Source organism: Condylura cristata, unplaced genomic scaffold (genome assembly GCF_000260355.1).
Source record: "Condylura cristata isolate star-nosed mole 26May11 unplaced genomic scaffold, ConCri1.0 scaffold00020, whole genome shotgun sequence".
Classification (NCBI taxonomy): domain Eukaryota; kingdom Metazoa; phylum Chordata; class Mammalia; order Eulipotyphla; family Talpidae; genus Condylura; species Condylura cristata.
The window spans coordinates 2,443,266-2,471,264 of record NW_004567121.1 but is presented as its reverse complement, the minus strand read 5'-3'; the positions used below and the strand labels follow the sequence as shown (position 1 = coordinate 2,471,264).

General features: G+C 48.5%; 2 protein-coding genes across 7 annotated transcripts; one reads left to right on the top strand and one right to left on the bottom strand.

Annotated features, from left to right (window-relative positions):
- Window positions 1-39: 39 nt before the first annotated feature.
- On the bottom strand, window positions 40-24,847 carry FAHD2A (fumarylacetoacetate hydrolase domain containing 2A). Of its 4 annotated transcripts, none has more exons than XM_012727514.1 (8): window positions 14,633-14,755; window positions 12,235-12,482; window positions 10,865-11,081; window positions 8,175-8,234; window positions 7,844-8,006; window positions 6,959-7,067; window positions 6,766-6,853; window positions 40-179 (listed from the first exon to the last, which is right to left on the bottom strand). In XM_012727514.1, exons 2-8 carry the CDS (start codon window positions 12,474-12,476, stop codon window positions 144-146), a joined length of 915 nt encoding a protein of 304 aa, XP_012582968.1. In that variant the 5' UTR covers window positions 12,477-12,482; window positions 14,633-14,755; the 3' UTR covers window positions 40-143. The 4 variants fall into 4 exon arrangements, with proteins under 4 accessions (XP_012582968.1, XP_012582967.1, XP_004686180.1 ...); XM_012727513.1 differs by lacking the exons at window positions 40-179; window positions 14,633-14,755 and adding exons at window positions 6,433-6,642; window positions 24,746-24,847; XM_004686123.2 differs by lacking the exon at window positions 40-179 and adding an exon at window positions 6,433-6,642.
- GPAT2 (glycerol-3-phosphate acyltransferase 2, mitochondrial) lies at window positions 190-6,339 on the top strand. 3 transcript variants are annotated; one of them, XM_012727511.1, is made up of 16 exons: window positions 190-1,019; window positions 1,392-1,525; window positions 1,800-1,899; window positions 1,994-2,203; window positions 2,499-2,618; window positions 2,734-2,816; window positions 3,069-3,187; window positions 3,749-3,819; window positions 3,891-4,149; window positions 4,232-4,380; window positions 4,499-4,576; window positions 4,989-5,120; window positions 5,205-5,325; window positions 5,409-5,474; window positions 5,700-5,755; window positions 6,029-6,339. In XM_012727511.1, the coding sequence occupies exons 1-16, from the start codon at window positions 867-869 to the stop codon at window positions 6,143-6,145; spliced, it is 1,968 nt and encodes a 655-aa protein (XP_012582965.1). In that variant the 5' UTR covers window positions 190-866; the 3' UTR covers window positions 6,146-6,339. The 3 variants fall into 3 exon arrangements, with proteins under 3 accessions (XP_012582965.1, XP_012582964.1, XP_012582966.1); XM_012727510.1 differs by lacking the exon at window positions 190-1,019 and having other exon boundaries at window positions 1,076-1,525; XM_012727512.1 differs by lacking the exons at window positions 190-1,019; window positions 4,989-5,120 and having other exon boundaries at window positions 1,076-1,525.
- Window positions 24,848-27,999: the final 3,152 nt, after the last annotated feature.

Below are 27,999 nucleotides of genomic sequence, written 5' to 3'. Positions count from 1 at the left end.
CTCCGGGGCAGGCGGGGATCGAACTCATGTGCAAGTGGCTTTTGCTTCTTAGTGCTGTGCTTTAACCCGCTGCGCCACCAGGGAGGGCCAGACTTGACCACCTTTTTATACCAGCTACCGGCCCCTCCTGCCTGTTCTTCTGGCTAGCTTCCTTGCTGGGGCTTCTCACGATGATGCTCCTGTGAAAATGGCACTGGGCACAACCCTGTTCTCTTTGAACCCAGCTACCTGCTTTCTCTCTCCAGCAGCCTCATTGCTGGAGAAAGACACATCTGTTACACCAGCTTTCTGTAGGAGTATGATTTTCAAAAAGGTACAAGATCTCTCCAAGACCCCCTTCTAAGCTCCTCCTCAGACTCCCTATTGTCAGCGCAGGCCTCACCTGTGAAGCATCCTGATGCTTTGAGAAATGGAAGCTATCCAGTGAAGACATGCTGCTGGTCCATCATCCCAATGCTTCTTGCCTTCACACTTCACTTGAAACTGATTTTCCCTCAGATCTCTGGCAAATCCCACTCCTGGGCTTTGCCCCTTCGATTACCCCCTTCCCTCTTGTTTTACTAACCTCCCCAGTTATTTCACCTTTCCCAGCAGTTTCAAACATCAAGCTGGGTGATGCCTGGAAAGTCTTAGTCTTCTCAACTCCCTTGGGGTAAATGGAGGCAGGGAGGTACTTTGAAGCTGATACCAAGAAGCTGCACATGGGAGAGTCTTAGCATCTGAGAGGTGTGGGCCTTAGTTTCAGGCTGCCTTCCAGAATCAGCACCACTCGTCAGCTTTGTTACTGCTCAGCAGCTTCTGTAATCTCTCTGAGCCTCACTCTCCTTTCCTGTAAAGTGGGGACAGTAATAATCATTGGCTTTGAGATGCCGTGGGCTCCTGTCTCCAGGGTGGGACCTGCCTCAAATTCTCTCTCCAGGCTCTGCAGCTGGGCACTGCTCCGGGTCCTCAACTGCCTTTTCCTGAACGTGCAGCTCCACAAAGGCCAAGTGAAGATGGTCCACAAGGCTGCCCAGGCAGTAAGGCCCATTGTCCATCGGGATGGGGATAGAGGGAGCAGAAGCTAGGCCAAGCCCTTAAGTCAGGACAAGCTGTCAGCTGGTGGGAAAAATCCATTGCTCTTTGATGACCTTCTCTTGAGTCTCACGGTCCTACTCCCACGGGGCTTCCTCTAACGTCTTTTCATCATGGTCTTAACAACCATTACATCAGTGCACTACCTTAAAATTGTCGACAGAGCTCTTCTACTTTTGGGAAATGTGCTCAGCAGAAGAGCTGCTCAGCAGAACCCTCTCCCTCGGGCTTTCCTGGGTCTGGAGGTACAGGGTTCACCTACTCCATTCTGCAGCATGGGGGTAGGTTGGCACTTCCTTATGCCTCTCCCTGAGCAGGGCTCGCCGATTGTCCTCCTCTCTACCCACAAATCACTCCTGGATGGGATCCTGCTGCCCTTTGTGCTGCTCTCCCAGGGCCTGGGTGTGCTCCGTGTGGCTTGGGACCCCCGGGCCTGCTCCCCTACCCTCAGGTAAAAAATGCCTTGTCCCCAGACAGGGGTAAGGGTTTGGAGACATGTATGGGGGTGTGCTGTAGCGGCTCTTCAAAGGCCTTCTTCCTGACCTCTCTGCTCCCGACATCTGCCAGCTCAGCCTGTGGGCTAAGATGGGTCTTACATGCCTGGCCTGAGGGTACTCAGGCAGGCCTCAGGCTAACCCTGGGTGAGCCACGGCTTTTACTAGCCTTAGGCTCTGTCCAGTCTCCTGTGCCCCTTCCCTCATTAGGCTCTTTTCTCTGCCCCACAGAGCTTTGCTGAGGAAACTTGGGGGGCTTTTTCTGCCCCCAGAGGCCAACTTCTCCCTGGACAGTTCTGAGGGAGTCTTGGCAAGAGCTGTGGTTCGTGCGGTGAGTGCACATAGTGGTTGGGATGGGGCCAGGCCTAGGTCCAGGGTTTTATTGTTGCTGTGACCTTATTGTCTGCCACCCTTGCCCCTTCTAGGCTTTGGAGCAGCTACTGGTCAGCAGGCAGCCTCTGCTCATCTTCCTGGAGGAAATGCCTGGGATCCAGGGGCCGAGGCTGTCAGCCCTGGGCCAAGCATGGCTAGGACTGGTGGTACAAGCAGTCCAGGGGGGCATTGTTCCAGATGTTATGCTGGTGCCAGCAGCTGTCACCTATGACCTGGTTCCAGATGCATCTCGTGAAGTACACGTGAGACCCTCCTGCCCTGGGACCATCTCCAAAGAGGACTATAATTTTGCGACCTGTAGCTCAAAGTCCTCCTTAGGCTTGGGTTAAGGGTGTTGATAACAAAGAGAATTCAGTCCTCTACTGTTATCATCTTACTTCATCCTCAAAAGACATCACTAAGGGGGGATTTCTTTTGTTTTATGGGTGAGAAAACTGGGGTCAAGATTGTCATGCACCAGTTTGGACCTGAGATCAAGATGAGCTGAGAAAGTGGTGCCTCTGGTGAGCCAGCTCACACAGCCCTTCTTCCCTGCAGGCCTTCGTCCCTCTGGGGCTGTGGACAGGAGCTCTGGCTGTCCTGCGGAGCCTGCGAGTGTGGGGTTCCAGGCGTAGGATCTGTGCCCGAGTGCACCTGGCTCAGCCCTTCTCCCTGAAGGTAGGGAACCTGCCAGGCAAGGCTGAGAGCTGGGTCGGCCTTGCCTACCTCAGTGGGCTGCAGTAGGTTTCCTGGTGGGCCAGGGCAGGCCATCTAAGAGCCTTGTCCTGGGCAGGAATACACCATCAACGCCAGAAGCTGCTGGGGCAGCAGGCAGACCCTGGAGCAGCTGCTGCAGCCCATTGTGTTGGGCCAATGGTAGGGGAGCAACACGTGTGGGTCTTGGGGGCAAGATAGGTACAGCCCTTTGGCCCCCAGCTTGTTGGCTGGCACCTTTCCCCTCAACACACAGAAGCATCACCAGCTCTAGCTTTCCCTCACCAAACATCCTTGGGTCATCTAGAACAGCACCTTGGGGCTGGATGGAAAAATGCCTTTGAGAAAACTAGGTTCCCCGTGACTGATTTTACACTTGGTCCATTCATCCCGTCATCTGTGTCTTTATTCCAGTACTGTTGTCCCAGACACAGAAAAGGAACAGGAGTGGACCCCAGTAACTGGGCCCCTTCTGGCCCTCAAGGCAGAGGACCAGCTCCTGGTCAGAAGGCTGAGCCGTCATGTCCTGAATGGTAAGTAGGAATTAGGTCTGGGCATTTGGGGGAGTCCTGCATTCCCTCCTCTCTGGACCAGCTAGTCATCAGGGCCCAGGTGAGTTTCTGTACCATAATCGTGAGGAACGGGAAGGCCAAACACCTATCTGAGGTTACACACCAGCCTGCCCTGGGGCTCATCACTTTTCTGAACCTGGTCCCTCTTAGCTGTAAATGGGAGTTACAGCTGAAGTTACAGCTGAATGGAATAATGCATGTGAGGGACTTAGGAGCCCTCTTAGCACTGCAGGAGAATTATCTTTGTAACTGTACCTCTGAGGCAGATACTGGGTTAGTGGGCGGGCCTACGAGAGCAGGCAAGGTCCAAGCTCCCTACCTGGCTGTAGGCATATGTTTGAGTGGCTCCCTTCGCAGTAGAGAACTGGCATTTAAAGACAGGCTTACACTGCCTTTCCCTGAGGTGGAACTGGGTGGGTAGGTTGGGGTGGCTGCTGCTTAGGAGGCAGGGAGAAGTGTTGGCTGGGGAAGCTGGCTAGGTGATGCCAGGCCACTGAGCAGTATTCCCACCCCCGGCCCCAGCCAGCGTCATGAGCTCGGCAGTGATGAGCACAGCCATCATGGCAACACTGCTGCTGTTCAAGCACCAGAAGGTAGGCACAGCGTGGTGGGGGTTGAGGGCCGAGGGCGGCCCTCATGCTCACTCTCTGCACTGCCCTCTCAGGGCGTGTTCCTGTCGCAGCTCCTGGGGGAGTTTTCATGGCTGACAGAGGAGACACTGCTCCGTGGTTTTGACGTGGGCTTCTCCGGGCAGCTGCGTTGCCTGGTGCAGCACACACTGAGCCTGTTGCGAGCACACGTGGCCCTGCTACGTGTCCACCAGGGCGACTTGGTGGTGGTTCCAAGGCATGGCCCAGGCCTCACACAGCTGGCGCATCTGAGTGCTGAGCTGCTGCCCGCCTTCCTGAGTGAGGCGGTGGGTGGTGAGTCCCTGCCTCGGGGAGGGTGGGATGCATGCAGGGCTGAGGGCAAAGGCTGCCTTTCTTACCTGGGCTCTTTCCCCAGCCTGTGCTGTGCGAGGGCTGCTGGCAGGCAGAGTGCCGCCTGAGGGGCCCTGGGAGCTGCAGGGCATCGAGCTGCTGAGCCAGAATGAGCTGTACCGTCAGATCCTGCTGTTGCTGCACTTGCTGCCTCAGGACCTGCTGCTGCTGCAGGTCAGGACTCTTCCACAGTCCGGCTCAGTCCTAGGTCTCTCTCTCTCTTAGCTGTAGGAAGGGGTCTGTCTGCCCACGGCCTGGCTCTTGAGGTCACCTGGATGCTTTTTATCCCCAGCCCTGCCAGTCTTCCTACTGCTACTGTCAAGAGGTGCTAGACCGTCTTATCCAGTGTGGGCTCCTGGTTGCTGAGGAGGTAGGCAGGACAGCTGGAGACAACCCCCTGCCTGGAATCTAGACTCCTTTAGCCTCCCAGTGACAGCTGCTCTGGACCTTTGTGTGCTGGGGGTATTGGGTTGCCCCTTCACCCAGCAGATAGGATTCTTGGGTCCTGCCTTTGCCACTTTCTGCCTTGAGATTTGACAGACTATAACTGCTACTCCTATACATGACAGGACTGGATACTAGTGCCTCTGAGCTTTGCTGCACACCTGCTGTACTCTAACCCCCCACTTTTCCCTAGGGTCGTGACCCTTGAGGGTGGGTACTCTCTTTAACTCTGCAGATTAGCTCAGCAGGTGTCATGGTCAGGTATGCCTTGGTCTGTCCTGTGTTCAGGGCTGAAAATGGGTCAGCCTACAGGGATTAATGGTTCCCATGGCCCCCAGACCCCAGGCTCCCGGCCAGCCTGTGACACAGGGCGACAGCGTTTGAGTGCAAAGCTGCTGTGGAAACCGAGTGGGGATTTTACTGATAGTGACAGTGATGATTTCGAGGAGGCTGAGGGCCGCTATTTCAGGGTACGTCGGGAAAAGCCAGGGGAGGGGCGGTGGGAAGTAGGAGGGAGGCACTGGGCCTGCCTTCACCCTGCCTGACCCCTCCAGCTTAGTCAGCAGTCTCGCTGCCCCGACTTCTTCCTCTTCCTCTGCCGCCTGCTCAGCCCACTGCTCAAGGCCTTTGCCAAGGCTGCCGCCTTCCTCCACGAGGGACAGCTCCCTGACACAGGTGAGGTCTGCACTTCTCTGGCTGTCTTCAGCAGAGGCTGGGCTTGTGTAGGGCCCCAGGTCTAGGCATTTTCTCTCCCTTAGAGTCGGGCTACGTGGAGCAACTGTTCCAGTTCCTGCAGACCACTGCCCAGGAAGAAGGGTCCTTTGGTGAGTACCAGCCCAGGCTCCCAGGCGGTAGGGCCAGCTGGCTATTGGCTGCTGCCCCCTGCTGGAAAGTGACAGCCCAACTTCAGGAAGTAGGGCTGGAGTGCAGAGGCCTCTGGCTCCAGTCTGAACCCTGCCCTTGATGGTTCCTTCTTGCAATGAGGAAGAGAGAAACTGTTCCTGTGGCTGCCTGCTTTCCCTACAGCCTTCTCATATCTCTTCCTGTAGAGTGTGCAGACCCAAATCTTGCCATCAGTGCTGTCTGGACCTTTAGAGACCTAGGGGTGAGTCTCCCCACTTTCTTGTCCCACTTTCTCCTAGCTGCACCCACCCTGGGATTTACCCAGTGTCCTCCAAGAATAGAGGTGGTTAACAGTTGAAGGTAGGATGGTTTTCCTGTCCCTCTGCCCACGCAAACATTGGCTCCTACTCCCAAGTAGTTTGAGAAGCAGCACTTGCACCCTCAGCTGTAACCTGAGTGGCCAGAGGTCATGCCAGCTTTCTGGAAATGGGGTCAGCCCCTGTGGGGGCACTCATAGCCCATCTCTATGGCTCAGGTACTGCAGCAGAAGCCCAGCCCTGCAGGCCCTGTGCTGCATCTGTCTCCTACATTTGCCACCCGAGAGAATCAGGAAAAGCTGGAGCAGTTCATCTGCCAGTTCATTTGTAACTAGAAATGTGAGGTGGCACCCTGCTGAAGACTTCTCAGCCACAGACTGGAGCTGGGACACTGGAGGATGTTGACTATAAAATCTGTAAGGTTTTGATCATCTCTTGTTTCTCCATTTTTTGGTGTGATAAATGAGAGGACTGGTTGGGCCCTCTTTTCCCAAGCCCAGCAGTTTTGAGGGGAGGGTATACGCATGTGTATGTCTACCTGCTCGCTTCTTCACCTGTAAGAACGTCCTTCCTGGCTCCTAGAAACAAACCCTAAAAAACAAATGGTAGTAAAGCCAAGCTGTTGCTTTAGCTGGAGAGGTTTATTGAGAAAGTGCTCCAACTCCTCTCCCTCACCAGGAAAAGGAGGCTTGGAGGGACTGGCCCATGGCTACCCCGGGGTCTCCCCAACAGGTGCCCCTGGCAAGTCCAGGGCTTGTGGTAGGAGCCATCACACCACCTTGTTGATGATGACCCCTAGTTCTTCAATCTCACACTGGACTTCATCACCTTTCTGCAACAGAGTAGCCGTGGGGCTGTCAGTCCTTCAGTATGAGGCATACGTGTGTGCGTGCTTCCTTGGTCTCCTGGCTTTCCCAAGTCTTTGAGGCCCCCCTCCTCCTTTTAGCCAACCTACCTTGAGAAAGACAGGAGGTTTCCTGAATACACCAACACCCGGGGGCGTTCCTGTCAGAATCACATCCCCTGGGTAAAGAGTGACGAACCTGGGGCAAAAGAGTCAGGTGAGACTAAGGGCTGAGGTGGACGGTCAGGGATGGTGGGCTCAGCCTCCAGGTGGGTACATGGGAACGGGCTCTGTTCGCACTTACTGGGAGATCCAGGCTATCAGCTCTTCTGTCTTAAACACCATCTGGTTGGTGTTGCTGTTCTGGACCACTTCTCCATTTACTCGGCAGCAGATCTTTAAGTTGTGTGGATCTGGAATGCAATAACCGCCTAGGGTCTCTCTCTCCACCTCCTCCCCTCCCCCCCCAACTCCCTCGGTCCTCTACACTCAACTAGAAACAAAAGTACAGGGAGGCCTGGTGACTTGTCGACACTGCTCTCAGACCTGTGAATCCATCCCCTTATACGGTGCCTGTCAGAGAGTTAAGAAGTCCCAGACCCTTAGGGAGAGAAAAGTTGGCTAATTTTTTGGCTTTAAGCAACATTGTTTATTGGCTGTCAGTGTCTTACACTCATAGGCACACCTGAAGGCAGCCAAAGAGAATTGAATGCCCTTGATGAGTGCATGGTGTGGGGCTGAACCACCTGGGCATGCTACTGCCCAGATGGCTGAGTCCTGGCTCACTGTGCACTTACTTGTGGCTGGTGTTGCCGTGTTGTGAAAAGTACATGGGCCTATGACAGCCATTCTGTGTGATGCTCAAGGGCCAGCTTTGCCTCCTTCAAACGCAGATTCTTCCAGGTGCTGACATCTAGAGGAAGCCTGATCCACCTACCAGGGAGCACTGTTCTTTACAATTCACTTTCCATCTGCAGAACTACCTCTGTGGTAGGAGTTCTCTGGTGTGGGAGTAGGGAAAGAAGCCCCCTGGAGTATCTGAGGCCCAGGCTCAGAGACTTGCCCTCTCAGGAATCACCAAAAGGCAGCTGGGGAGGTGATTCCACACTCCCTGCTTCTCCCCCCTTTACTCTGATGCACCTGTGCAAGAGTAGGAAGGAGAGTCCCAGGTATATTGTCAGAGACCTACCTGCCACACTGTCCTTGGTCACCAAGGCAGGGCCCAGGGGGCAGAAAGTGTCAAAGGTTTTTCCCAGCAGCCACTGCCTTCCATTGCGTCTCATTTGCCAGTCACGAGCACTCACGTCATGTGCCACTGTGAAGCCGGCCACATGAGCCATGGCATCTGTGGCCTATGGGGCAGGGGATTTGCTAGTTTGCAGGTTAGATAATGACGCCAACCCCAAACGAAGGCTCTCACAGCTAATCAAAGGTCGCAGGTGAAGGGCAAGATAGTCTGGAAGCAGCTAGGTACAGACACCTCCAAAGTCAGACAGATGGCACTACCCCTTCCACCTCACCTTGATATGCTTGCCTTTCTTTCCAATCACCACGGCCAGCTCTACCTCCCAGTCCACTTCCTGTAGAGTGGAAAACAAGCAGTGAACTGCTTGGCACTGGGGCCCTTCCTGTACTAAGAGGCTGCATACTGTGTCTCTCAGGGCCTGGTTCCCTACAGTGGGGATCAGCAGACCACTTTTGTGATCACCACAGTAGATGCAGGTACATCTCCCCATTGTTATACAGTCACACCTGTCTGGGGACATTTTAAAAGTCACTCTTGTTAATTCCCAAAAAGGGTGGACACCAAGTAGTAATAGTTAACCTATGGTGAACCAGGTTTTTGAAATGTCTTAATATAGAACTTAAGTGATGGCAATAGAGATCAACAATTAATAACATAGGCAACTCTTGAACAGTTCACCAAAATATACACAGAAAGTGACGACGTGTCCACAGCCTTTCATAATCAGCAAAGTGCATATAACATTCTAATGGCAACAACCAGGGCTGCTGTCAGAAGCATACCTGACACTCATGGCTGTCTCAAACTGCTCCCACTAGAAAAAAAAACGGTTCTTTGGGGAAAATAACTAATCTAGTTCCAAGATGGAGAGCAGATGATGAACCAGAGTATCTTGGCCAGAAAACAAGAAAGTGTTCAGAAAGTGATGGGCTGCACTGGTCAAAGTGAGACCATTTGAGTGTCGAAAAGAATGTAAGTGGTTTACCATGTAATACGTAAAAATCAGTTCACAGTGCACTAAAGGGATGGGGGTAAAAGGGAACATCACAGGATGCCAGCTAATAAGAGTAGATAGAAAAGTCACTTTCTTCTAACCCTAAATAGAATAATGGATTCAAATAAGGCTGAACAGAGGGCCCCTGGATGAAAAGCTGGGCAAGAAGACGTAACTTGGTCCCAGATACTACCCCATAGATAGCTGATTAATCCCCAGAGAAAGGTACCTTTACAAGGGAGATTTAGTGAACACAGGGTGAACCAAGACAGGGGCCTCCCAGCCGGATGCATTGTAAGCTTTTGAGCAGTGACATGGTCATTAATAGGATTAGTTCCCTTAGAAAAGGCCCCAAAGAGCTCCTTTGCCCCTTCTACCTTGTGAGGACACAGTGAAAAGACAGCTGTCTTTGGATCAGAAGTGGGCCCTCACCAGCTACCATATCTGCTGGCACCTTGATCTTGGAATTCCCAGCCTCCAGAACTGTGAGAAATAAATTTTTGTTTTTTTGTAAGTCACCTAGTTTATGGTATTTTGTTACAGGTATTTTGGTTGGCTGGGACTACTGTAATAACAACTCTTGGCAAAAAAAAATATTTAACCTGATTGTAATAACAGAACAACAGGACAAATCCAGACTGGAACTTGCTATAATTCAACGTGCCTGCTTTCTCTTAAGGTCACTCATGAAAGTGACAGGGGTGGGGAATGTTTGTGATCAAGAGTCAGAATTCTGGTCTGTGGGCTAAAGCCAGCTTGGCTATTTGTTTTTGTAAAGTCTTCCTGGAACACAGGCATGTTCATTAATTTATGCATCAGCCATAGCTGCAAAGCTGAATTGTTGTAACATACTATGTAGCATCCAAAACCTAGTATGTATTAACTGGCTTTTTGAAAAAGTTTATGGATTTCTGATCTAAAGTCATGAAAGCGATAACCATTTGTAGCCTTAATGACCCTAGATTAAAAAAAAAAAAAAGAATAGTTCCCAAATAGTTCCCAAAAAAAGGTTCCAAATTAAAGTATCTTTGGGGGCATTCAGATAAATTCCCAACTTAAATACATGTTATTTATGATGTTCATTTTCTTAGTTGCGAGAATGGTGTTGAGTTCATTAGGACAATGTCCTTATGCATAGAAGGTACATGTGAGGTTTCCGTGACTGTCTTCATGTCTAACTTATTTTCAGAGAGTTTCATCCCTCTATCCTCCAAAAACTGTGTGCATCTGAGGAGTGGGGGTGACTGAGAGGAGGTGTGAGAGGAGAGGGCAAAAGAAGCAGATATGGCAAAATGCTAGCAGTGAATCTAGGTGAAGAGTGTCCACTGTACTGTTTTTCAACTTTATGATTTTCAAAGTATTTTTAAAATAAAAATTTAGAAAAACCTAAGCAGTGCCAGCATGGGTTATAGACAATGCTGGTAGATATGTAAAATTGTTTTTGTAACTTTTCTGAAGGTCACTTTGGATAAAGTTCTGGAATATTGCCTATACTATAACACCAACCCCCAAATTCTGCAGGCTAATTATTAAAAGGAAATAAGCATGCCCACTGATGGATGCAGTCTTTTCACTAGTGTCGTTCACTACAGCATTACTTATAAAAGCTAAAAACTGGAGACAAGTGTCCTTCAACAGAGGACTACTGAATAGATCAGGGCCACTGAAAACCAAGCAGTAACCTAAAACCTGCAGGGGAAAAAATTTTTTGGCATGAAAGATGTTCCTGACGGGGTCTTAAGTAAATGGTAGGTTATATGGACAATATAAATACACACGGGAATAAAAAAATGCTGGGAAGATAAACAGTACAGCATTAACCTCTCAAGCCCTGGGCAGTGGGAATATGGGTGGTTGTAATCCTGTTGTTGTTTAATGTGCTAGTGAGTGACAGGGCTCCTTTCTGCTGAGTGCTGACCACGCTGGTGAGGGGCCCCAGGAATTGAGGAGGGACTAGGGGAGGCACTAACCTGGCTCTCAGGTGGGAGGATCACCTCGTCGTAGGGCCCCACGATGGAGCTGGCAAACTTGCTGAAGATGATGGGCTCCTTGGGCACAGGCACATTCTGCTCTTTACAGTGGTCCACGTAATTCATGCCCACACACACTACTTTGTCTGGCCGTGTGACGGGGGCCAGGAAGGTCACCTCTGACCGTGGCAAGACTGGCAGTTGGGTAGCCAAGGCTCTGCAGGGACCAAAGCAGGAGAGAGGCTGGGTTGGGGCAGGCTGTTAATACTGGGTGCACTGAGGACATGTTGCAGGTCCAAGTTGTGCTTTATAATACCTATCAACCACCAGAGCCACTGGTGAAAACCAAGCTATTGTCCTTTGATACTGGAATGCTGTTTATTGCCTCTCCAGTGTTGATTTCTTTCCCTTGTAGGCAATACATGTCCACACACACACCAGGTGAGAGAATTCAAAAGGTTCAAGTAGGAATAATAGAAAGGCCTCTTCTCCCTTCTCCTAGTCTCTCTACTCCAGTCACTGTGCTCTAAGGACACACTTCTACTATTCATTCATTTTAGTTTCAGGTGTGCAGCACTGAAAATGAAAATGTGTATACACTACATTTAGTCCACTGCTACCTTCTATTGTTTTTATGCAAATGAAAACATGCTACAGTCACCTCTTACATTTACATACATATTTTGGAGAGCTCTTCATTACAGTATATAGCCTCCTCTTTTTGTATGGCTGCATATTACTGCACCATACAGATAATATTGTGCCTTCCTTATTGAGGTACATGAAAGTAGTTGTCAATCTTTTGAGATTATGACATTATGGTAAGCTGTTGCAACACTGTAGTATCAAGCATCTACATTTTTGCCAGTTTAATAAGTGAAGAGGCTATCTTAAAGTGGCTTTTATTTTACAGCTCATTAACACTTTGGGGCCAGACTCTATATATCTCCCTGCTTTAGGGAGTTCATACCTAATCTAGCCAAACCCAAGAACCATCTTTAAGGAAACCTCTTTGCATGGCTCTCTTTAATAAGGAGTCAAAAATCTCATCCCTTCTCTAGGATCACAAGATGCCTCTGGGGCCCCAGTTCCAGATCCCTCAGGCTACCAGGGACTTAAATCCCTGGAGAATGTAATGTGATGAAGTATATAGTTCTGGCTACACCACCAAACGTGTGGTCTTGGGTTAGTTAATAACATGCCCTGGGCCTCCGTTTCCCCCTCTGTAAACTGAGGCCTTAAAGAGTTTTAGGCACTTCACTAAAAACAGGTGGGGAGAAAAAATGCGATTATCTGCTGGGTAGGGTTTAGGGGTGGGGTGGAGAAGGCAACAGAGCAGCAGCTGCAGGTGATGCTGCCTGTAGATTTACCTTCTTGCCACAGACAGCGTGGTTTCACCTTGCTCCAGGAACTCCATCATCGTCTTGGGCAGTGTAGGGTCAAAGGCATTGAGGTTGATGACTCCCCCACCTTTCCCTGACTCCAGGCCTAGGTGGGGTCCCGTCAGGTTGGATGTCTGAAACTGCACCAGTCTCATGTCTCTGGAGGGTTGACAGCACAACCTCTGAGCCTGCAGCAGAGCTGTGAGCAATCTTCTACCAGAGGCCAGCATCAGAGCCTAGGGAGGAAAACGTGCATCCAAGGGAACTCTCATCAAGATTCTGAAGCTCCTAGAGTTGTCCCAAGCCCCTTCACCCCATCAGTCATTCCTGTGATACCACCTGGGAAATGTTCTAGATTTGTAAGTTATTTCAGCTTTTATACTTAATAAGGTAAATTTTTGCTCAATTCAGTGCATGCAGTGAAACATCCTCAGTTTCTAGAGTGACCATTTCATGCCAGGACTTAGCTAGTAACCACGATTCCAGTGTTCCTTCAACCAGCACTTTGTGAAGCTCATACTATACCTGGCACCACTGAGCACTGGGGTTAGCCCTGCCATTCTGCTTGCAGGGGAGACCGATGTCAATAAGGCCATAAGTAAAATTCAGCAATTGGGGCTATTGCCGTGAAGACCAAGGGCCTTGCCTTTGCCTATTTTCTTGAGAAGTAATGATGGGCTGAACTGACCGGGATAAAAATGAGTAAGAACAGGAATCAGCTAAAAGTAGGGGCCCAGCATGGGCAAGAGACCAGTGGTGAAACTGGTTTCACTGCTGCCATAAGGCAAATTTTTAAGCACCAAATTGCTCCTGTTATTCGCCTACTTAAAAGGCTGTCCCTTTGTTCATATGGCCAAGCTAGAACCTCTAACAGGCGGCCCTCGTCTTCTAGGCAACCCTGTCCTCCACCTCCCCAGATAGTAATTCTTTTTTTTTTTTTTTCCTGCTGAAGCACAGGCTTCCTGAGAAAAAGCTTGCAAAGGGCAAAGCTGGGCCTGACAGGTAATTTCTTCTCTGGGTTCTGAAGCCATGTCAGTCTTTTATACAGTTGTGTTGACAGCGCCCAGCAGTGTACCTGGTACACAGAAGGCGCTCAACTATTCTTTGTTGAATATACTTATTCAACAATATGCCAAAAGCTGGGACTTGGCTTTTCACTAGCTAGAAAAGCTTGGTGATTAACAACCTTGGGAGGTGTGGCTGGGCGGTCCCTCCTCAAAACACTTAGAAGGCATCAGCTGTGCTCAGGCCCTGATTTGAATTCCAGGTCCCACTCAAGACCAGCTCCATTTGTTGTTTTATTTCCAATCTAAGTTGGGCTCCAAGCCTAACACTCCCTCCCCCTTGAACTTTTCCTCACTTTTAAAAGTAGCCCTTTATACTCAGGAACCTGGAGTTAGTAACAGACTACTAGTCCTTATCCTGATGATTCAGTTTGCCATGTTCAGTTAATGACATGTTAGACCCGTGTATATGCACACAAACTAAATAACGTAAATGCTCCCGCCTAATTTTAAGTGTTTAAGGTCTTAATTTAAGTGCTTTACCTACAATGTCTGGTTTAACTGTCTTGACACTTGCGGAAGATAGGTAACTGTTAGCCCCATTTTGCAGATGGAAAAAACTAAGGCTTAAGAGAGGTTGCAGATTTGTCCACCTTCCCAAAGAAAGGGAAGAGTTGGGACCTAAACCCAAGTCCAGGTGACACTGGCTTGAGTTAACAGATCCTGGGGTAGTAGAGGATGGGTGCTCCAACACAGAGGGTCTAGAGATCTATGCACACTTTGTCCACTATGACTGGGGAAACTGGTCTGCTGTTTGCTGCCTCAGGGATAAAGCTGATCACCTGCTCCCCAAGATACCACCAGGTCCTGTGGACTGCGCCTTTCCACATGACAATCACATGCAGGTTCTTATTCTGCCCTACAGGAATCCCTCAAGTAAAGGGCCCTACTTTACAGAAGGGGGCACAGAGGTGAAGTCACCTGCCAACAGATGACATAAGCACCAACCGTATCAGCCCCCAAGCTTCTGCAGTAACCCCTTTACAACAGGGCTTAGGCTCAATCCGACGCTGAAAATAGCTCTTCAAAGAGGCAGAAACTCGCGGCAAAGACAGCACAAACACTGCAGCTGAGAGGCATGAGTTTGCACACAGGACGGCGGCCGTCACCACTCGGTCCAGACCCTGTGCTAGAACATTCAGTTCCCTGAGTGCCTAGCTCCAGCCCCTCTTCGCAGTGCGCGCTCACGGGAGTCCGCTCCACCCTGGGAGACTCGGAACCCGGGTCGAGGGCCGTCCTCGAAGATAGGTCAGGAGGGAAACTGAGGTCCTGCACCATCTGGCCCGAGTTACACCTCCCACCCGGGCCGTGGGTCAACCTACCGGGCCGAGATGGCTGGTGCTGCCGGGCACCCTGCGCGGTAGGGCTAGCGCTTGAGGGGTCCAAGGAGACCGGATGTCTGGGCACTGGCACAGTCTCCCAGAGGCCGGTGACTCGTACCGCCGGCGGCGGGCACCTCTAAATAAAACAGGGGCGGAGGCGGGCGCCCTCTAGTGACGTCACCGACAGCAGCCAATAGAAGGGCGCCGCCTGCCTTCCCCGCCGCCTCGTCACGGAGGGGGCGGCGGGGCGCGGGAGGCCAGGCGCTCTCGCCGCCTGACTAAGCTGGACTTTCGGACTAGGCTGCTGGGGTCCTTTGAGGGTTAGGGAACCAGTTCCCGGAGGCGCTCTCGCCGCGAACTGCCTTTGCAGAAACCTTGAGTGTTAGCGTTTCCTAAAATTTTGCGACCAAGCCTCCTCTCTGCCTTTGTCCACGGCTGGCCCTGCTTCGGGGCCAGGAGACCTGCTTGTTGGGCTCGTGAAATTTGACTTCTCTGGATCTCTTGTAAAATAGAGTCAGAGCAAGCCCCTACTGCTGGAACAGCTTGTCAGCTGTTAAGTCCAGCAAGAACCCGACACGCCAAACCGCCACTCCAAGAGCCAAAGGAGAACTACAACTCACTTTTTGAAAGGATTGTTAGAGTGAAATTTCACTTACTTTATCTGCGACCCTGTCTATGACCATTTTGCCTTGGGACCTGGTCAGGGGAGAGGCATCCAGCCTCTGGGCCCAGTTCTCTGAGACTTTCATAAAAGATGGAGTTTTTTTTTTTTTTTTTTTTTAAGATTTATTTATTCATACAGAACTGGGGTACAAGCCAGAGATGCGGAGGGTGATAGGGTTCACCAGAGACAGAGTGGGGAGCAGAACAGGCAGATCGACGAAGTACACTGCTGAGGGGAGCAGTGGGTGGGTCAGGAGAGGTCTGCCACACCATGTGGTCACCTCCGGAGCAGGCAGGCGGGAATCGAACTCATGCGGAAGCGGCTTTAGATTCTCAGTGCTGTGCTTTAACCCGCTGCGCCATCAGGGAGGGCCAGATGGAGTTGTTTCACTTCATTTTTGTTGTTAGAAAACATGCAATTACACTAAAGACGATATTATAGGCATCGAGGGGATCAGCACTTTGATTCAAAACGGAATGTTCCACAAATGTAATGTTGGCAAAACTGGAGGAGTCTACAGTGTTACCCAGAGTGCTGTCAGCATTGTTGTAAACAATCAAGTTAATGGTAACATTTTTGCCAAGAAATTAAAAGGGAGCACATTAACTACTCCAAAAGCTGAGAGAGCTTCCTTAAACATGTGAAGGGAAATGAGCAAAGATGGAAGTCAAAGAAAAAGGTACTTGGTTTCAGCTGAAATGCCAGCCTGCCCCACCCAGAGAAATGGAGATTGGTTCTCCATTTGTGAGATCTAGTGGCAAGGAGCCTGAGCTGCTGGAACCTATGCCTTATGAATTCATGGCCTAATAGGTGTAAAATAAAGAAAAGAGCCCTGGACTGCAAAAGTGTTTTTCATAGTCGAGTTACTTAAAGCAAGTTTAAGAAAGCATACCAGTAGGGACTATCCAAAAGGAAACATGGTGTGAAAAAGAACATAAGTATTAGTTTAATTTAGCAGTGAGCTGTGGAAAAAATTCAAACAGTTTTAACTAATATATGTGTAAGTGAAGTAGAGAAGGAAAGGGGAACAGAAAAAACTATCTGAAGAAATATAATCAAGCATTTTCTAACCTTGAAAACTATAAACCCACTGCCCAACATCTTAAAGAAGTCTGGCAAGATGGTGGCAGAGTGAAGCTGCAGTCTCACCTCCACATATTCACAAATTACAATAAAACAAAGTCAACAAACAGTGGCTATTGCATTCATCAGGAGCAACAGTGCAAAGGGGTGGGGTAGGGAAATGGAAATTGAATTGTCTGCAGTGATGCTGGGGCAGTGCCATCCTTGAGAGGGCGGTGGCTGCTGTACAGAGGCTCTCTTGTTACCTCACGGACACGCTCCCACTTTGCTGCTTTGGAGACTCCATATGACATGGGTGAAGGGGGGTACACGGTGTGTAGGAAGGAGGGAACGTTACTAGAGAACTAGCAAGGATTCAGAGTGATGAATACTGGCTTGAACCTGAGACTTCTAATTTAAACAGTTGGGGCCCCAAATAGTGGGGAGAGCCAGATCTGATCATGTGTCTTCTCGTAGCAGAGGCTCATTTTCACCCTGAGACTGATTCGTGAAATGAGTAACTTATTCTTAACCTCGGGCCAAAACAGAATCACTGATTCACTGATCTCACTAATCAGACCACAAGTACCTGGGTGTTAATTATAGAGCCCCAAGGTGAGGCGCCATAAAAAAAAGCAAGAACATTCTTCTTGTCTCTAGTGCTCAATCACAGTCTGGAAGTGGAGGCTGATATGAGTGTGCACTAGAACATGTTGACTAAGGAGTTGGTTGCAGGAGGGGATCACTGTGGCTTCCCACCACACAACTCAGCTACCTGTGGCCCCATAGGAAGCTTGAACCCTTGATGGTCACTGGAGATGACACTGTGGTGTCCTATTGCCCTGGATCCTTCCTACTTATTACCCCTTTCTGGCACCAGTGCCCCAGTTATCTGAACAGTTGAAAAGTCAGCAATCCGAAATAATAGACACCTAAAAATCCTGGTTAGAAAACGTAGGATTATATCCAGCTCTTTATGAGAGGAAATAAAATCAATCTATTTAGATGACAAGGAACCACCCCCCTTATTATGACTCAAGAAAAGAAAAAGTGAAGAAACAGAAGAACATATCACAAATAGTGGAGCAGAAAGGCCTTGAGAAGTCTCAGTCCAGCAGAACTGAAGAGGAGTTTAAAGTAGGAGCTATAATCATGCTTGCTGAATTAAGAAAAGCAAACGATGTATCAGAAACATGATAAAGATTGAGAAAATATGAGACCGCCACCAACCAGAACTAATGAATATAAAAAATACTATAAAAAATATAGTATGGACCTCAACAGTAGACAAATGCAAATGGAGAGATAATAGTGAAAGCACATACATTCCAGGCGGGGCTGACGAAGCTGGTGGCCTGGAATAAAAAAAATTCCCAAGGAAATTCTATTCTTTTTAGTCAAAAACCATGAAAGCAACTTAGTAAGCAGAACATATCAATGGTAACTCCTGTTCTTTAGTCAAACTGGGGCCTTACCCAAAAGCAAAGGCCAAGAGGGGAGCCCAAATTTTCACTTGTCAGTCTGTAATGAGGCACCTTGACACCCCTGCCTGTGGCCAGAGGGGTGAGGGGGTGAGGAGGAGTTGGTCAGAGAAAGGCAAATGGGGAAACTGGCCTCTTTCTGGGTAGTCCAAAGTTGCCCTTCACAGTGGAGGTCATGTGGAAAGCACTAGCAAGGTGCCCTAGACCTTCCCAGCAAGGGCAGTATCGGAGGAGGCCCAGAGGGGAGCTGGAGTGCCAGTCCTGCTCAGCAGTCACTAGGAGTTTCTCCCCCCCGTATCAACAGAAGCTGAGCAGAGAATCCGAGCTCCCACTCACCGTAACAAGGAAGCTACTCCTCCCCTGCTGCATCAGAGGTGTGTACTAAAGAGGTGATTTGAGTAAGATTGAGAGTCTTATAATATTTACAACATTCATATTTCAAATGAAAATCACTCATCATACCAAAAACTAGGAAAATCTCAACTTGAATGAGAAAAGATAGTCAATAGACGCCAACACAAAGATGACAGAAGTGTTAGTTATCTGATAGGGTGTTAAAATCAACCATTATAGATGCTATAACTAATTATGAGCATGGTTGAAATAAATGAAAATTAAAAAGTCTCAGAGGAACTAAATGGACATCTTGAACCAAAAAATACAATAATTGAAATAAAAAATTCAATGAATAGACCCAACAGCATGAGGCTAGGACAGTAGAAATTGGTCAATATGGACAGTGAAAAAATAAATGAATAGAGACGCAGGGGTTTGTGGGACAGTAACAGAAGATTTAGGAGCCTGTCTTCCCCACGTATCAAAAGTCATGCCATGAGAATCCTAGGAGGAACAGAAAAAGTGCAATACTAAAAAGGTTGCAAGAAATAATGACTGAAATTTCCCCACATTTGGCAAAAGACATAAACCTTCAGGCTCAAGAAGCTAAGTGAACCTCAAACAGGTAAAATTAAAGAGATTCATGCTAGACACATCATAGTCAAGCACCAAAAAATGAAACACAGAAAAACTGAAGCCAGTTACTCATTCACTCACAGAAAAGGACTACAGTGGATTTCTTATAAAAAAAAATTGGTTTCAGTGGGCCTCCCTCGTGCTGCAGAGGTTAAAGTGGCAGCACTATTAAACGTCGCCAGCCACTGTGGCCTGAGTTCAATCCCTCGCCAGGAAACTGACCCACATGGCTCAATAGACCTTTTCTGTCTCTGCTGCTCCCCTCGCAGTGTATTTCAGTAGATCTGCCTGATCTCCTCCCCACTGTCTCTGGTGAATCCTCTCACCCCCTGCACCTCTGGCCTAGAACCCAGTTCTTGTGTGCATAAATAATCTTTAAATTTCTGTATCTAACAAACATAATCTTCATGAAGGGAAATGAAGTTCTTCTCAGATGAAGGAAAGCTAAGGGAATTTGTTACGAGCAGAACTACTCTAAAAGAAAGGCAAGAGGATATTCTCCAAACAGAAAGGAACTAAGAAAAGAAGGAATCTTAAAACATGGTAAAAGTGGGCCTTCCCTGGTGGCACAACAGGGCAGCACTAGGAAGCTACCACAGCCACTGCAGCACTAGTTCGATCCCTGCCCGGGAGGTGACCACATGGCGCGGCAGACCTCTCCTGACCAGCCCGCTGCTCCCCTCAGCAGTGTACTTCATCGATCTGCCTGTTCTGCTCCCCACTCTGTCTCTGGTGAAGCCTCTCGCTGCCCCTGAGCCTCTGGCCTGTACCCCAGTTCTGTATGCACAAATAAATCTTTAAAAAAAAAAAAAAGACAGAGGCTGTCAGAGTAGATAAAAAGAAAACTTTTTTCTATAGTACCTACAAAAAACCCCTTACAAGAAATATTAAAGTGTGGGCTGACAGTAAAGGGGGGAGATAGACCACAAATACATTCACCGAAAGAAAGCAATAGTGGCCATAATAATGCCAAGGAGCACAGACTGAGAACACAGCGCGTGGCTAAGGACAGAGCAGGCTATTCATTTGGATGAAGCCAGTCCACCGAGAAGCAGAGTGATCCTAGATATTTGGCGCACGCACCAAACAACCGATGTGCAAGACAATGCAGAAAAGACTGACAGAACTGGAGGGAACAGGCACATCCACAGCTGTATCTGAGAACTTCAACATTCCTTGCCTCACTGATTCAACACTTGTACCAAAAACCAGAAAGGATGTTGAGACGCACAGTCAGCCCAGAGGATCGAATCGGCATTTATGGACACTGGTTCCAGCGCGAGCCAGTGCCCCAAAAACATCTGGCAAGATGGGACAGCTTCTGAGCCATAAAGCGAACCTCAATAAATTTAATAGAACTGAAACCATACAGATTGTGTTATTTGAGCAAATGGAACCAAACTAGAAATCCGTCACAGATGTGCAACTAGAAAAATCTTCAAGCCATCTTTTTTCAAAATAAAAAAATACACTTCTAAATAATCCCTGAGTTTAAGATGTGTCATGAGAGAACTGAAACAAACAAAAAAGGCCCTTGAACTTAATGAAAATGAAAAATAACATCACAAAACATGTTGTGGGACAGTTAAGACAGTGCTCAGGAGGAAATTTATAGCACTAAATTCTTATTTTAGAAGTCTTAAGTCAATAAGCTTAGCTCCCCCTACCTCCTAAAAAAAAGAAGAGTGAAGTTAACCCAAAGAAAACAGAAGGAAATAATACATTTAAGGACAAGAACAAAAATCCATAAAACTTAAATTAAAAAAATAGAGAAGATCAGTGAAATAAAAAGCAGATTCTTTGGCAATATCATTGAAAGGACAATCTTCTGTTAGAATGCAAACATTATTAATATCAGAGATGAACTGGAGACATCACTACTACACCTGAAGGCATCAGAAAGACCTTAAGAAATAGGGTGAACAAATCCACATACACAGATTTGACAGCCTCAATAAAATGGATGTATTCCCTGAAAGACAGGCTATGATAATCACGAAGTATAAAGCAGATCATTTGAATGGCATGAAGTCTATTAAGGAAATTGAACTTGTAACTTAAAAGCTGCTAAAATGGAAACCCAGTCTCAGAATCACTGAATTCTACCAAATATTTAAAGAAGAGTGAACAGCAGTTTTACATAATCTAGTTCAGAAAACAGAGGGAAGAACATGTCTCAACTCATGTTATGAAGCTAGTATTATCCTGATACCCAAAACAATGTAAAACAAAAGCATGTTAGACAGTACTAAAAAAACAAAAAAAAAAACAAAAAACAAACTAGAGCAGTATCTCTCATGAACATATGTGCACATCCTTAGCAAGCTATGAAAATAATTCTCCCCCATGACCAGTAGGGGTTTATTCAGTGAATGAAAGGCCAGCCTGATAGCCAAACATTAGCCAATGCGATTCACCTGAATAGGATAAGGGGAGGGGTGGGTTACATTATCATATCAATTTAAAAATTTGACAAAATTTCATGTTCATTAGTGACAAAACCCAGAAAGCTAAGAATAGATGGGGAATATCCTCAAATTATACAGAACATCCACCAAAAGCCTATAGTTAATATCATAGTTAATTGGAAAACTTTTCTACTAAGGCTGGTACCAAGGAATGAAGAGTCCCACCATTCTTGTTCATCATGTGCGAATCTATAGCTAGTGCAATAGGCAATGAAAGGCAATAAAAAGCATATAGAGTAGAAAGGAAGAACTAAAACATCCACATTGTCATATGACATAATCAGAGAAACCCCAAGGAATCTACACAAACAAAACTCCCAGGGATAAGAAGTAGGGTCACCCAGGTCACAGTCACTAATATTAAATATCAAGATATAAAAATCAATGATATGCTTATATACAATAAAAGAAAGTGTGTATCCTGAAATTCCAAATACCATTTACTCAAATAAAAATACCTGGGGGACCTCCCTGGTGGCACAATGTGTTAGAACGGAGCATTGCAAGCTAGCTGCAGCGGTCGGTGCAAATTCTATCCCCGCCCCGGAAGTGACCCACGTGGCGCGGCAGACCTCTCCTGTCTCGCCCGCTGCTCCCCTCAGCAGTGTATTTCGTAGATCTGTCTGTCCTGCTCCCCACTCTGTCTCTGGTGAATCCTCTCACCCCTTGCACCTCTGACCTGTACCCCAGTTCTGCATGCATAAATAAATAAATCTTAAAAAAAATACTTGGTGCAAATCCAACAAAACATAAGTAGGACTTGCATTCTGAAATCTACAAAATACTGAGGAAAGAACTCAGAGGCCTCCTGGGCTACACTGAGGACCAGGTGAGTGTCCTGTGATTTCAACAGGGACACCCACTTCTGCACCTTCGACGCTGGGGCTGGCACTGCCCTCAGTCACCACTTTGTCAATCTCACTTCCTGGTATGACAATGAATTTGGTGACAGCAACAGGGAGGTGGAGCTCATGGTGCACATGGCTGCCACGAACAAAAGCCCCCTGGCCGCCAGCCACAGTGAGAGCCCAAGAGGAAGGGAGAGGCCCTAAGCTACTGGGGTCCAACATGCCAAGAATCTTCGCACCTGCCACAGTTCCATCCCAGTCCCCGGGCCAAGGGGAGGGGCTAGAGCCCTGTCAGGTACCATCAGTAAAGTGCATGATGCCTCCCTGGACTAGAGTGTAAAATTATCAAACATTCAGAAGAAAACGCAGGAGAAAATCTTTGACCCATATGGCTTGGCGAAAGGTTCTTTGTACTCCAAAAGCGTAAAGAAAGAAAAAATAAAGTGGACTTCATCAAAGCGTAAAACATTTGCTCTGTGAATGATAGTAAGAGGGTAAAGAACACACTGCAGACTAGGGAGAACATATTCTCACATTGCACATCTGATAACTCATATTTAGGATATTTTAGAACCCACAAAAATGAAACATCATAGTATAGGTTGAGGGAGAGGAGCCTGGAGTTGATGCCAAGCGAAGCTGAGCCACCTGCTCCTGCAAGGCCGCTGGACCTCTGCACCTGCCCAGATGCAGCCTTTGAGCTCCCTTACCCGCCTGCTGGTGGGTGCTGCTGTGCATGTCCAACATCACCACTAGGAGGCTTAAGAGCACCCAGATTGTTTCAAAAGTGTGGGCCACATGGCCCCCGAAAGCCTATGGCTAGGTGCTGTGTCTGCCAAAGCCCAATGGCGCGCCAGAGCTGTTTCTCTACAGGAGAGCAGTCACCTGCAGAAGAGGGTACGGCACGCCCCAGCAGTCCTAGAATCTGGGCCGTAATGACTCCGTTGGTGCTTCCCAGAGGCGCCCTATTGTGCCCCTACTTGCCACCAACTTCACTACCTGATGATTCCTAACCAGCCACGGATTGCAAATAGAAGAGCAGCTTTGGACAAGAAACTTTGAACAAGCTCATCTGGCAGAGCCGTGATTCTACCCGATGTAGTGAGATGACATTATGATCAGTGACAGCTCTGCGGCAGTAGCTGACCACAGCACTGACCGGAGTCCTCACCAGTTCCCCTCCAGCTACTCTAGGCCGCTGAAATTGTGTCTGCCTCAACCAGAGAGGAGGCCTCACTGGTGTTAGAGCAATAAACTTGGCTTCCTGCCGCTCAGGGTGAGGAGGTCTGTAGGGGACCTGGCTGCCCCCCTCCCCCCCACCCCTCCCCCCCTGCGCTGTGCACAGGATCCCAGGCTCCAGTCCGCTCACCCAGCTCATGACTGTGGACACTTTGGTCGCTCTCACACCCCACAGCCCTTGACCTGGCTTATTCCTACTCATCATTCAAGTTCTGCTCAAATGCTGCTTCCCTCAGGGGACCTCTCGAAGACAACCTGTCCCAACACTCAGAAGCACAGGCCTTCCCCATGGTTGCAGCGCGCACTGTGAATTTATATTCTTTTGGACAATTTACTTTATGTCTTATCTCCAAGAAGTTATCATTCCCAGCAGGGGGGTTGCAAAATCCTACCATTTTATTCCCAGACCCTGGCACAGTGCTGGGTGCACAGGCTTTTTGTTTTTGCTTTTGCTGAGTGAGTGAGTGACTGACTGACTGAATGAATGGTAAAGCATTGTTTCAGGGGTCGTGAGCGCATGGGAGCTGGTGTGAGGATGCCTTCCAAACAAGCCTCAGGGTGCCTATTTCCTCGGGTAGGGGACTTGGCTTGGGGTGGGGGTAAAAGTTCAAGGACAGGGTCTCCTCCCTTCTGGGCCCCGTTGGCTCTGCCCAAGACAAAGTTCTCCTTGGGGCTGGGAAAGTTTGTCAACAAAACGTGGAACTTGATTTCACAATCCTATTTGGCTGGCAGATGGCTGTTGGAGACTGCTCTATGGGGCCTTATTTTTAGTTTCTGGATATTTTACTGTATTTGGTGATTTTTTTAAAACTGGGGCAAAAACACTGCCTGGCTTCATTTGCTATGTGCCTGGTATTGGGACACAGCCAGAATTGTTCAGGAAAGGAAAGTGGGTGGAAGGGGGGCTGACTGGGCTGGGTTGGGGGTGGGGTGGTCAATGGTCAGGCTGAGGCTCTCAGTGGGGTGGAATTTTCAAAGTGACTTAGTGTGGTGGCTCTCAAGAGCTGGCCCCATGATTCAGCAGGTCTGGTCCAAAGTTCACCTCCCCTTCCACCTCCCCTTCCCTAAAACCACTCTCCTCCACCACCAGTCCCAGAGCTGGCCCCACCTATCAGCAGTGAGCATTAGCTTCTGTTTGCAGACTCAGAAATTCTACAGAAGAGACGGCAATGAGCAAGTCAGCCCTGACCTCGCCCCCCTCAGGGGCCACTGGAGCCTGGAGAGCCCTCTACCACCCCACACCTGAACTTGGCAATGGGGGGTTGCAGTAGCTTAGAATTTCTCAGCTGAAAGGGCCAAGCAGCCCCGTTCCATCTGGCCTAGAGAAGGCTAGTGGAGATCTTATGAGTCATTCTTAACAATATCAGCTAGCGACCTACCTGTTGAGAAGGGCTTGCTTTAGAAGCAGTTTGATTTTGAGCTCAAGGGCTGAAGCCTCCTTAGACCTGTAGAATTCTCTCTATCCTCCAGTCACATCTTCTTGTGCACTGACTTCATTCCTGCGGCTCCCCGCAGTGGCAAAATGGCAGCAACAGCTCAGGATTCTAATTTAGTGGGGCGAGGGGGTCTTCCCAGCATTCCCAGCACAGTTCTTGAGCTTCATTGGCTGTGATGGAACCAGGGGCCCTCCTCAACCAATAACGCTGGCCATGGGGCGTCAACACACCGGTTGACTTAGGCTGGTCATTGGAGGTGTGGAGGCAGCCCAAGACCTCATCAGCAAGGAATGAGAGGGGGACCCTGGAGGGCAAATGGAGCGGTCAGGCTTTTACCGCTAGGTTCTGTGGCTACCACACGTGGCCTTGATTGTGCTAATCACTAGGGCACGCTGCCTAGTTGTGGTGTGGGCGTGCGTAAGGGTGCACACCTGAGCCTGGAGGCTGGGGATTGAGGGTGGCATCACTTAGCAGCAGGAATGGTTCGGGCAGAACCCCTACCAGAGGGCGAGTGACTACAGAGAGGCAGGACCACTAGACAATGCCAGAGAGAGCCCAAGGAGGCCTAAAGAGATGCCGGGGGCCACCAGCCTCCTGCCCCCCCTTCTGCCTCCCTGCTTTGCCAGCCCACAGGATGCCCATAATTGATGTAGAAAGATCAGAAAAGCCTGGAAAAGTCACTGAGGGCTCCGGACTCTCTTTTACTGGGTAGACAGAGGACCTGCCCTGTGTCTGTGTCTGCTGGTCACCAGACCCCTAGGGAGATGGACCGTCCCAGGGCATAGCTCCTCTCTGAATGTGCCTGCCACAGAAAGGGGGGCAGCCAGGGAAAGTGCTCGAAAAGGACATTATAGATACTTAGCAGGCTTGGGAAGGCGCCCCAGTCCCTAGCGTTGAGCCTGCTTCTTCTTGCTTTGTTCACAGCTCTTCAGGAAACCTGTGTCCTCCTTCTACCCCTTGAGAGATGGTCCCACCCATCCTGTGCGGTGGTCACTGCCCGCCCCAGTCCCACTGCACCCCCCAGGCTGGGCAGCCCCTGCTCCCTTCTACTCCAGATGTCTGTGTTTATGTTTATAGACACTGAATACAGTCCTTTTATAACTGTATCTTTTAGTGTCTGGAAAGATGCTCTGTGGGGGCAGTTTTGCATGAGTCTAGGTGATAAAACAGGACACATTGTCATTGAGTCCCCCACAGCCAGGCCAGTATTCTGTGGGTGCACTTAGTTTCTTGATAGATTCAGTTTCCACGTGGAAAAACCATGAGGAGAATAAAGAAAGTGTACGAAAGTGTTTGGGGGGGACTCTAAAAAAGTCGCTTCCCTGGGTACCTGAGGGCAGGAAATCATAGAGGAGCAGATGTGTGGAGAGGTCGCCCCCTGGTGGTCGGAGAGAAGCACAGCTCTTGGAACCACAGGCAACAGCTTTTACAGTAAAACCTCACGTGGAGGAGGAAAAAAGCAGCCATGGAGCTTCTAAATCACACCTGGCAAAGTGCCTGGACAGAAGTACTTAGGAGCACCAGTGAAGTGTCTGGAAAGGTGCTCTGGAAAGTTGTGCAGCAGAGCACGACATTGTGGGCTTCATGTTTCCGAGATGGTGCCATTAAGGTCTGAGTGAATAAGACACACCTGGCACACAGGTCGGCCTGGGCTCCCTCTCTGCAGGTCAGAGGGCTGGATGTGTAGCTGATAGGTTGCCTGCTGTAGCCTGGCCCGCACAGACTGCACCTCCTTACCAGTGACCCCCAAATGGGCCTTGGGGTTTCCCCAAGAAAACCGGCACCTCCCCAAATTCATTTCCAATACCTGGAAACTTTTCTCTGGTCGTTTAATGACTCACTCTTCTGTAGAACGGGAGAAAAAACAAACAAGTGGAATAGAAAGGAAGGATGATAATATTTATTAAGAGGCTAGTAAATATTCGTACTTAGTCATCATAAAAATCCTGTCAAGAGATTGTTTTTCTGCTCATTTCAGATAAGGAAACATTCCACTTCAGCAAGGCAAATTGACATGCTTAATATGAAACAGAAACTTCTAGAACAGAAGCATGGGCCCTATGCCCTCGGTATCAGGACCTTGGAGGCAGAGCACTAGGAACTTAGGGGGCCGTGTAGGGACACAGCACCTTTCTACTGTCAGGGCCCGGAGGACGGGGAGGTGATTTAGGTGGGAAGCCTCTCTCAACTCTCACTGCACCCCCAGGCTGGGCAGCCCTGCTCCCTTCTGCCCCAGATGTCTGCGTTTATGTCTATAAACACATTAAATACAGTCATTTTATAACTGCATCTTTTAATTCCATTACTGGAAGCCCTGTGAATCTGGCTTTGGAGGCTGCTGTTCCCGCTAAATCTCACTTCTGGTGTGCTGTTTATTTGGTCATTTCTTACTGAAATCTGCTATATTTCTTACGACTTTACAGTGGGTCACTATAAATCTCCAAGTATGTTTTCTGTGTGGTTTTGGGTTATGAACTCACATAAGATCCAGCTTATTGTTTGGGTGAAAATTTCCACTCTGTTTTAGCCGCAACTTGACATAATCAATTTTGCTTGCAGTTTGCTGGGTGAGGAGAAGCTGGAGGGGATAGGTGGGCTTGTGTCTACTTGTAATTCTTTGGGACCCCAGTTTTCTGGAGGAAGGATTTTCTAACAGGCTCCCCTCTGGGGTGAGCTCAGGCTACATGACATATACTTCGGGCTTGGAAAGATTTGAAAGCAGAGTTAATAAAACTCACCTGTCCCAGGAAATCCTTTTAGGTCTCTGCTTATCTCTGAATTTCCACTTCCAGCTGGTTTCTGGTCCAAGAATGCTTTACCTTTTTGCCAGTTAAATGAAGTTTCTAAGAAAATATTTTCTATTTTACTTGAGATTTGTAATTGTATTCAATGGAGGTAGTATTCAAATACCTACATACTCCAGTATGGGCACTGAAGCGCCCACATATTTTTATGTTAAACCTTGCATTTCTGTAATATATAAATCACAACATACATTGTTAAAATAACTTCACTACGCTTCGGGTTCTTACATCTTTGTTTATAATGTTTCTTACTCATACTATCAGTGACTGAGTTTTAAGCTTACTTTTTTTTTAATTGAGGTAGCGTTGGTTTGCATATTCGTCCGTCTTTTTGGGAGTGGAGGGTCCCCCCCAGGTGTTGTCATACCCATAGTCTACTACCTCCCTGCTTTG

Excerpts from the sequence above, each read along its gene's own strand:
- GPAT2 (XM_012727510.1), top strand. The coding sequence starts at position 1,188 with ATGGTCTTAACAACCATTACATCAGTGCACTACCTTAAAATTGTCGAC. Across the intron at positions 1,526-1,799 it reads GCCTGCTCCCCTACCCTCAG|AGCTTTGCTGAGGAAACTTG; the intron begins GTAAAAAATGCC and ends TCTGCCCCACAG. Across the intron at positions 5,121-5,204 it reads CTGAGGGCCGCTATTTCAGG|CTTAGTCAGCAGTCTCGCTG; the intron begins GTACGTCGGGAA and ends TGACCCCTCCAG.
- FAHD2A (XM_012727513.1), bottom strand. The coding sequence starts at position 12,476 with ATGCTGGCCTCTGGTAGAAGATTGCTCACAGCTCTGCTGCAGGCTCAG. Across the intron at positions 8,007-8,174 it reads AGAAAGGCAAGCATATCAAG|GCCACAGATGCCATGGCTCA; the intron begins GTGAGGTGGAAG and ends CCTGCCCCATAG. Across the intron at positions 6,854-6,958 it reads CTGATAGCCTGGATCTCCCA|GTTCGTCACTCTTTACCCAG; the intron begins GTAAGTGCGAAC and ends CTTTTGCCCCAG.